Here is a 10185-nt window from a genome sequence, read left to right as displayed (position 1 = left end):
AATTTCACCTAATTTCAGCACCCAAGGGACTATAAGGGAAGCACACCTCCATTCACTTTTTTGTACTTTCACATTATCATAAAGGGAGAGCCAAATCCTTGTTTTCCATAAATTTAGCTGACATTTCCCCCAGTCTCTTCTATCGCTCACTTGGACAAAACCTCCATTCTCTTTCAAATCCTATGTAGAAGAAAAAAGTATCCTCATAGTTGTCCATTTTGGCATCTCTTCCCACACCAGTTGGACTCTTGATACAAACTCTAGAATGGATAGGAAGGACCTAGTTTTCCACCAGGCTGTTTGGGTATTGAACAATATATGGAAAGGGAGGCCTACCTCCATGCTTAGCGGGTGGTTCTACAGAGGCATTGTTAAATAGGCATGCAATGTTGGTCTATCTGATAAACAGGCCTTTGGGGCATAGATAATAAAGGCAGTGTTTATGCAGTATGGGTAAGTCTACCCAGGGCCTGTTGGAGTCTCCCTGCCATTTAGGCCTGGCACAAGAAAACGACTCCTACCAGAACACTGAAGCTAAATGCAACCACACTACAGTGCATGTGGTGGAGAAGTGATGTTCAGCCGTTGTATCCATGCTAGGTGTGCACTGCCTATACGGGCGAAGGTAACAGTGATGCTCGGGAACAAAGCAGAAGGGAAAGGATCTTCCTGGCGGGGGTGGGGGGGGAGGTACATACAGGCATGATACACTCTAGTATATATAAAATATCATACCAAGTCCTCGTTGGCAAGAGAAAGTAGGTCCATGTCAAATCTTGTCAAGCTGCTCTCAGCATGCCTGCCAATTTTTAGCACACTGGGGAGAAATTCTGCACTCCAGTTTTTCCAATGGAACAAGTTGTCATTGTGTTGACAGATGTGGAAATATCGGATCGATAAAGCCCAGGCAGATTTAAGCAGGCTAGGATTATCATTGCATGCATGGAAGCTAACAGAGCCTGGATGACACTTTCCTAGATAGGTCTTCAGGCCAAATTAAGTCCCCCCCCCCCCGCCCCAAAGGCCAGTCTTTTATGGCGTGGGGAGGAGCTGCAGTCGATGCTTCCGGCGGATGTGCCTCTGGAGAGTGTTGCGTTCCCCGAAGCGCATGTGGCATGCTTCACACTGGAAGGGCCGCTCGCCAGTGTGCACCCGCTGGTGATGGGAGAGCTCTCCAGAATCACGGAAACGGCGCTGACAGATGGGGCACTGATGAGGCTTCCGGCCCGAGTGGGTATACTTATGACGCTCCAAGTGGGAAGTGCGCTTGAAAGCTTTGCCACATGCCCGGCAGATGTGGGGCTTGCTTTCTGAGTGAGTAATGCTGTGGCGTTGGAGGTAAGACAGGTACTCGAATGTTCGCAAACACACAGGGCAGCTGTATACCTTGCGCAAGGTCCCCCCACTCCCACCCCCTTCAGGGCCCGCAGGTGTCCCCACTCCTTCTTCTACCAGTACAGTGTAGGGCATCCCCTGGTTGTCAATCAACAGGTAATGTCCTAGTCGAGAGGTTTCTCCTTGGTCGAGGCCTGTTGTAGTCACACCCGGAGCGTGTACCCGCCTGTCTGCTCCCGGTAAGCTATTCAAACTTTGGACAAGGGTACCGCTAGGAGAAGGTGCTGGTGGCCGAGAGAGTTTAGGAGGTGAAGAATGGGCATCCTCTCCCTCAACCCCCATCTCCAGGTTGATATGCTGACCCACATTGCTTTTGGGTTCTTGCAGGCAATCCAACGTTTCTGAGAATTTATGAGGATCCTTTATAGATTTGGAATGTCTCTGCAGCTCCATAAGTTTTGTATGAGAATGTGAGTGATTTCCTTGGTCCGCAGTACCAAGTCTGTAAAAAGAAAAAAGCAACTGCAACAATTAACCTATGCAATGTAATGATATATTAATAGTTTTTTTAAAAAAACAGCCATATAGAAACAGCCACAAACGTTTTAAGGGTAGAACTGTGAAATTTTAATTAAATATCCATGTCAACAAGTTGAACAGTTGTGGCTGACATTCAAATATACAAAATTAAGCAGTTTAAGCGAATGAAATTAGCATCTTAATACAGGTGTTTTTTGGAATGGGTGAAGAAAATGCTACATTATGATTGTAAATTGTAAATTTAATGAATTTATATGCCGCCCAATCCCAAAGGACTCCAGGCGGCTTACAAAATACAATATTAAAAACATAAAAAGTTAAAAATAGGGAAAGAGAAAACAGATTAAAAAGCTACACATCATACACTCAATCCAGGTGGGGCTGGACCTCGTTTCATGAGGTCAACAGCCCCAGACCTACCAGAATAGCCAGGTTTTAGTGGCCTTTCGGAAGGCCGAGAGAGTGGGAAGGGTCCGGATCTCTGGGGGTAGATCGTTCCACAGGGGCGGAGCAGCTACAGAGAAGGCCCTCGCCCGAGGAGTTGCCAGCCGGCATTGTCCGGTCGATGTTACCCGGAGAAGGCCCATCCTGTGAGATCTTATCAGCCGTTGAGAGGTGTGTGGCAGGAGGCGGTCTCGCAGATATCCGGGTCCTAGGCCATGTAGGGCTTTAAAGGTGATAACCAGCACCTTGAAGTGCGTTTGGAGACCGATAGGGAGCCAGTGCAGCTCGCGGAAGATAGGTGTAACATGGGTGTATCTAGGTACACCCAATATCGCTTGCGCGGCCATTCTGGACCAATTGTAGTCTCTGAACACTTTTCAGGGGTAGCCCCATGTAGAGCACGTTACAGTAATAAAGTCTTGAGGTGACGAGGGCGTGAGTGACCATTTGAAGTGCCTCCCGGTCCAGGTAGGGCTGCAACTGGTGCACCAGGCGAACCTGGGCAAAAGCCTCCCTGGTCACAGCTGACAGATGATGTTCTAGTGTCATCTGCGAGTCCAGGAGGACACCCAAGTTGCGGACCTTCTCTGAGAGGTGTAAAATTTCACCCCCCAGGCTAAGCGATGGAATGTCTGGACTGTCCTTCGGGGGCAACATCAATAGCCACTCGGTCTTGTCAGGCTTGAGTGCAAGCTTGTTCACTCCCATCCAGGCCCTGACAGCTTCCAGGCACTGGCACATCACTTCCATTGCTACACTGAGTTGGCACGGGGCGGAGAGATACAACTGGGTATCGTCCGCGTATTGGTGATATTTAATCCCGTGCCGGCGAATGATCTCACCCAGTGGCTTCATGTAGATGTTAAATAGGAGGGGGGACAAGACCGAGCCATGCGGCACCCCATATTTAAGGCGCCTATGGGTCGACCTCTGTCCTCCAACCAACACCGACTGCGACCTGCCTGAGAGGTAAGAGGAGAACCACCGTAAAACGGTGCCTCCCACTCCCACTTCCTCCAGTCGTTGCAGAAGAATACCATGGTCGATGGTATTGAAGGCCGCTGAGAGATCAAGGAGCACCAGGATACAGGAATGTCCACCAGAGATCATCCGTCAGCACAACCAAAGCGTTTCGGTGCAGTAACCAGACCTGAAACCCGACTGAAAGGGATCTAGATAATCTGCTTCATCCAAGGTCCGTTGGAGTTGAAAGGCCACCACCTTCTCAACAACCTTCCCTAAAAAAGGGAGGTTGGAGACTGGATGGTAGTTTTTAAGGATAGCTGGGTCCAGAGAAGGCTCTTAAGGAGGGGTCTTACCACCGCATCCTTCAGAGGTTGCGGGAAAGATCCCTCCTGCAGAGAGGTGTTCACAATCCTCTGGAGTCAGCCTCGTGTTACCTCCCTGCTGGTCAAGACCAGCCAGGAGGGACACAGGTCCAGTAAGCAGGTGGAGGCACTCATCGTTCCCATGGCCTTGTCTACTTCCTCAGGAGTGACAAGCTGGAACTCACTCCAAGAAATCCGATCAAGGCCCTCCCTCGGCATCTCCGCTGGTACTGTCCAAATGGAGTCCAGGTCCATCCGAATCTGAGTGACTTTGCTGACAGAAACTGAGCAAATTCCTCAGCCCTTCCCTGTAAGGATTCCCCGCATCCCTTCCTTTCAGGAGGGAGCGGGTTACCCTAAACAGGGCAGCCGGGTGGGATTCTGCGGACGCAATAAGAGCGAAAAAATGAGTAGCCCTCCAGCGTCGCTCTAGGCATCTCTTTTGGCGCTTCATCTCCCGGAGTTCCTCGGTAAACCAAGGGGCCCTCCTGGATCCATTGCCACGGAGAGGCCGCAAAGGCGCAATCCGATCTAGTGCCCCAGCCGCCGCTGTATTCCAAGCAGCGACCAGGGACTGTCGGATTGTGGGCAACGGAGTCAGGTATCTCTCCAAGCTCCGTCTGAAATCCCAATGGGTCCATCAGGTGCCTGGGGTGGAACCATTTAATCGGCTCCACCTACCTGCAGTGGGGGAGTAGCTTCCAAAAATCAAGCCTCAGTAGGAAGTGATCTGACCATGACAAGGGCGAGATCTCCATGCCCTTCAGTTCCAGATCTCCACTGCCCCAAGAGAAACACAAGGTCGAGCGTGTGTCCCGCTGTATGAGTCAGACCCTGAATTACCTGGGTCAAGTCCAGGGTTGTCATGGAAGCCATGAAATCCTGCGCCCCATCTGAGCGTTCGCCAAGAGATGGCAGGTTGAAATCCCCCAGTACTATCAGTCTGGGGAATTCAACCGCCAGTCCGGCTACTGACTCTAGGAGCGCAGGCAGGGCTGTTGTAACACAGCTGGGAGGTAGGTACGTTAGAAACAAGCCCACTTGACCTCCTAGGTCCAACTTCACCAGAAGGGACTCACACCCGACAGTCTCCGGAGCAGGGATCCCACGAGGAGCTAATGACTCTCGGATAATAGCTGCCATTCCCCCACCCCTTTGCGTCCCTACTGAACCGGGAGGATCTTACAACAGTCACTCATGCCCTTGTGACCTCAAGACTGGACTATTGCAATGCGCTCTACATGGGGCAGCCCTTGAAGAGTGTTCGGAGACTTCAGCTGGTCCAGAATGCAGCCGCGTGTGCGATTGTGGGTGCGCCACGGTACACCCACGTCACATCTATCCTCCGAGAGCTGCACTGGTTGCCTATTGGTCTCCGGATACGCTTCAAGGTGCTAGTTATTACTTATAAAGCCCTACATGATATTGGACCTGGGTACTTGAGAGACCGCCTCCTGCCAATTACCTCCCATAGACCCATTAGATCCCACAGATTAGGCCTCCTCCGAATTCCATCTGCCGGCCAATGCCGGCTGTCGACCACCCGGAGGAGGGCCTTCTCTGTGGCTGCTCCGGCCGTTTGGAACAAGCTCCCCGTGGAGATTCGGACCCTCGCCATCCTTCAGGCCTTCCGGACAGCCGTTAAGGCCTGGCTGTCCCAGCAAGCCTGGGGTTGAGTTCCCCCCCACCTACTCGAATTTGCTGCGCTAGCTGTGCTTTTTAAATTGTTGTATCACTGTCCTGTTTGTCTTACTTTCTGTATTTGTTTTTCCCCTTCCCCTGGTTTTTGTTCAGCCGCCCTGAGTCCCTTCGGGAAATAGGGCGGCTTACAAATCGAATAAATACCAAATACCTTCTCTGGTGTCATGGTTGGTGGAGCACCTGAAACCCTTCTGGGCACATTTCTGAGAGGGGGACTCCTCCCTCGTGGCCCAGCCAGGTTTCAGTAATACATGCCAGGTCTGCCCCCTCGTCTAATATTAAGTCCTGGACGAGGGGAGCTTTATGAATCACAGACCTGGCATTTAGCAACAGCAACCCAAGACCAGGGCCCTGACTTCTCTTGCCACCTGGTCCTTGAGTTGAGCTATCAGGGCCGGAACGAGGGATCGCTATGACATAGCAAACCCTCCTTCCCCGGTAATGGCTAGCCCTGTAGCTCCCGTCGTACCTGCTCCTCCCAAACGTAACCGGGATGCTCCAGCCCGTCCCCATCCCCATAGACCCTTCCTCCCCTCCCACGACCCCCGTTCTCCCCGGCAGGCCATTCATACCATGCACTCTGGGACGAGAGGTGGATCCGGGCCCCCATCCGCTTCTGCTTCTGCAGATTGGATAGATTCTCAGACTGAATTCACATCTCACACAAAATATGCCACGTTATTTGTTTGCACTTGGCTTAGAGGGGTGACCTTGGCCAACTGTACTTTATTCATCAAACCAAAACTACGTCAAGTTATGGCTCAGAGCAGAAGTGAGTATTTTCTTTCCTTGCTGCCAATGGTGGCATGACAAGCGATGTCATCACTAGAGGAGATATAGCTTAAAATATTCTGCTCATTTGTTTTCCTCTTTGGGGGCAGAGTGGAATTAAATATGGAATGAATACATTTTGCCTCACAGAGGCTTTCAGAACCATTTTTTCATTTGTATTTAGCATTTTTGTATTTAAATCCAGGCTGTTTAAAAGAACTCACTCTGCTAATGAGGTTTAGCAGGACAATTTGGATGGTGCTTTAGGCCCTGTCAATTAAACTTTTCAGCCATTAATCCAGTGACATCCCAAAATTGTGCATGTCTACTTAGAAGTAGATATTATTCTTTTCAGGGAGATTACTCCAGCTAAGTATCTTTATGGTTACAACTTTCCTAGGATATCTAAGGAACACTTGATTTGGCAATAAATCCAAATCTACTATCTCCTTTTGTACTTTGGATATTACATTTCAAAACCTGATTTTCCCAACGTAAATGTTATCTTTGAATGAAAAAGCACAGGATTAGGCTGCAAAACTGCAATTTATTATTTCTTTGATGATGTGTAAAGTTTGTAGTCTCAACTGTTAGGGCTAGCAAGACTGCAATCCTAAGCATACTTAATTAGTAAAGGCCTACTGGACACACTAGATCTGGAAACATGCATTCTATATAGCAGCAAACTATTTTACCTGGTAGCAAAGTAACTGACCTTGCCTTGTTTCACTTCACTTAGGAATGTGATTCAGCAGAATTCTGAGAAATCAATGCACCTAACACCTGAACAAAACATTTACAAACACTACAAACATCAAGACTCCCGATCAAACCCTAAATAATACCTATATATTTACTGTATTTAATAAACATCTTAATCCTATCAGCCAGGTTTTGCCCTTTAAAATCTGGACCATATAATAGATGTATAAAATTCATGTCAACAGTAATAAAAGAAATGCAAAACAAGATATTTAATAAAGATTGACTAGGCTAGGGCGGGCTAACATAGTGAGAATTGATTATTTCCAATAGCCTTCTTCAATTTGGCACTTTCCAGGTGTGTTAACACATAAAAACAACAATGCTGGGTCAGGACAAAGCCCCAATATTCTGATTTCAGAGTGGCTAACCCAATGATTATCTTGGCTCAGGGATGATTTGCAAGGTTCAGATAGGGGAAATGTGGTCTTCAGAATGAGGCAAGAGACATTATATACACTACAACTTGTAAAGTTGTAATTGCTTAACTAATCAAACCACCACTTCTCCTACTCCTATTACTATGAGGCTGTTTGGTCTACTAGTTAAGGCATAAGGCTAGAAAGATTATGAGTTTCAGTCCTGCTTTAGCTGCAAAGCTAGCTGGGTGAACTTGTGCCAGTCACATTCTCTCAGACCTAGGAAGCAGGCAATGGCAAGACATTTCAACCCCACCCAAATAGTATGACTGTTGCGCTTTTTAATGATGTATTGTCTTTATGTGTGTATCTTGTTTTGTTTTTTTCCTCCCCCTGGATTGTGAGCCGCCCTGAGTCCCCTCAGGGAAAAGGGTGGCATATAAATAAAGTTAAAATCTTAAAAAAAAAAAAATCTTAAAAATTTTGAAATCTTATCAAGAAAAATGCAGGAATTTGTCTCTCTAGGGCAGTTGCCAGGAGTCAGCATTGACCCAAAGGGTCAAAAAAATCCACCTCTCTATTACTAAGGAAAGAATGAAAAAGACTAAGAAGTGCAGGAAAAAAGTTGTTTTAGTTTTTAAAGAATATATACTGGCTCATACATCAACATTTCACATGAATTACAAAAAATAACTTACTGAAAAGTGGTGCACCTATCAATCTTTAAAAACATTTAGGGAAATAGCAAAGAGTTCCTGATACGGATGCTGGGCTTTTTGTATGGCAGCAGCAACTGGAAAGTCAGAGTGCTCAGATGTTTCCTAGGATTTTTTTTCTTAAATTTGTGGCTATCTGTTTTCTTCTCTGTTTGAAGGTTTTTATTTCCTTCTTAGCCAACCAGATGCTTTGGGAGGTTTGCAGAGGAAATCACAAAAGCAGCAGTGTTCCTTTACTGTTCAGAGTTAAACTACTTCTGAACATGGAAGCTCAGAATTTTATTTATAAGGCTTCAAGGAGAAGCCTCCAGTGCCAGTTGAGGATTGAATAGATTGGAAGAAGTGAAGAGCTACATAGCAGAAATTGCAGGTTAATTGGATCTTAGCTCCCCCATTTTTGGGACAAGCCAATTTGCACACACACACACACCATGATTTTCTTCCTTGAATATTACATACCAATTGCTACCTCTCCAATTAGCATTTGCAGCAGCTTTTCTTTTCTAGCCTAGGTATCATTTATAGCCTGAGGACTAGCTTATTAAATTCCACAGAATGATTTTGGCAGAAGTCCATGCACTTCCACCTTTCTCTCCCATATAATAGTAGCTACCATGCGTAGATGCATACGTAGATGGAATTAAACAGGCTCTAAACTTACCCTGCTTGGGTGATATTCAATATCTCTGTTCTCAACTCTCATCCCTGTACCTAAGTTTCACAGCATGGTGCAGTTGGTGCCACCATGCATCTTGTGCTTTTATCCTGTAGAAGAATGCCGCTGTAATGTCCAGGAGGAGGTAAGTGAGGTCTTTGGGCCACCTATCAAGATGACAAAGTCAACTGGCAGAGGCAGGCAGTGATCCAAGCAAAACCCTGAGCAATATAAATCCAAATTCTTCTTAAGGATGTGTCTGACAGAACATGCCCTGCCTGAAAGACTCACAAAGAAAAAGACAGCAATGACATTTTTGGCAGGGGCAGGCAGCAATCCCAAAGCAACAAATCCAGAGAAGCAGCAAAGTTATCCAAAGCACAGTTATAGTGATAAAGATGATTCTTAAGAAAGGATTCAAGATTGGGAGCACCTACCCAACAGGCATAGCCGGTGGCAAGCAATGCCAAAACATCCTGGCAGATGAATCCAAGCTGATTATTCGCCCAAAGACTTGGTAGAGTTTAGCACAGGGCTCCCAATATCAGTTTAAAATCAACCACCTCCATCTCCAAGCGGCCAGGAGACCCGTTCAGCGCTACCGGTGTGGCTTTTTGTGATGAGAAAGAGAGAGATCTCGAATCCTTCTGTGTATGGCAGCTGTCACCTACCTTTCCCCTACTTCCCAAAATCAATAATGGGTATATAATATTCAGAACAAGGTATCAGCTCCCCTTAGTGTCTCATAGAAGAGAGGGACCACCAGTCCTAAAGAAAAAGGAAGGAGAACTCAAGAGCAAGTCGGAAGAAAGAAAGAAAGAGGAGAAGACCCCCGAGGAGAAGGAAAGGAGGGTGGAGGATGTACCTAGACCAGAGGTGGGTGGGCAAGGCTGGAGGGTGGAGGAGGGGGAGGAGAAAGAGGAGTAGGAGGAGTAGTGAGTGTCACAGTGTAAAATGTCCTGACGGAAACGCAGCAGTTTCTCCCACCGGCTCAGGCTAAAGCGGTTCCCGGGTAAACATTCTTCCTGTAGGATTGGGAAAAAGCCAGGCGGAATGGAAGTGGTGATGGTGGGAATGCTTGCTCCCAGTGAAGCAACCGCTCCCGAATCCCAGTCATTCCAATTTCCCCACTTCACCTCCCGCGCAGATCCCCTCTCCGTTTACTCTACCTTTTGGGGAATGGGGAGAAGAAGAAACGGGCTTTTTCTTTTATGCGCAATCTTTTCTTAAGCGTCCGCGAATCCTAATAGAGGAAGCGAGATGGTAAGAATAAAGGTATCCCGGCTGTGGCTCCTTCCAGCGCAGGGAGAGTTACCCATTCTGGCAGAGGTTTTGGGATATTTCCCCCCCTCCTCTTGAATGATTTTTTTTTTATCCAGCCAGGAATTCTCTGTTCGGGATGAAATCCCGCGGTCCCTTATCTATTCCTAAAACGTTTCTCTTCTAAGCACAAATGCAAACATGCAGGAACCAGGAGCATTACTTAGGTGACTCTGAGGACACAGATAAACCTCCAAGTGCTTCAAAGACCCTCTAAAATAATGCAAATGACCAGCTGTCTGCAAGGAATATAA

General features: G+C 47.3%; 1 protein-coding gene across 3 annotated transcripts; it reads right to left on the bottom strand.

Annotated features, from left to right (window-relative positions):
* Nucleotides 1-360: 360 nt before the first annotated feature.
* LOC148046326 (uncharacterized) lies at nucleotides 361-9534 on the bottom strand. 3 transcript variants are annotated; one of them, XM_087713960.1, is made up of 2 exons: nucleotides 8618-9534; nucleotides 361-1837 (listed from the first exon to the last, which is right to left on the bottom strand). In XM_087713960.1, the coding sequence occupies exon 2, from the start codon at nucleotides 1786-1788 to the stop codon at nucleotides 1033-1035; it is 756 nt and encodes a 251-aa protein (XP_087570086.1). In that variant the 5' UTR covers nucleotides 1789-1837; nucleotides 8618-9534; the 3' UTR covers nucleotides 361-1032. The 3 variants fall into 3 exon arrangements, with proteins under 3 accessions (XP_087570086.1, XP_087570084.1, XP_087570085.1); XM_087713958.1 differs by having other exon boundaries at nucleotides 9049-9534; XM_087713959.1 differs by lacking the exon at nucleotides 8618-9534 and adding an exon at nucleotides 7939-8604.
* Between the last annotated feature and the right edge of the window lie 651 nt (nucleotides 9535-10185).

This window comes from Thamnophis sirtalis, unplaced genomic scaffold, assembly GCF_051295495.1.
Source record: "Thamnophis sirtalis isolate CommonGarterSnake01/CBP01778 unplaced genomic scaffold, rThaSir2_p1.2 scaffold_4, whole genome shotgun sequence".
In the NCBI taxonomy this organism is placed as follows: Eukaryota; Metazoa; Chordata; class Lepidosauria; order Squamata; family Natricidae; genus Thamnophis; species Thamnophis sirtalis.
The sequence above is the reverse complement of the archived record's forward strand: the minus strand, read 5'-3'. Positions and strand labels throughout refer to the sequence as shown.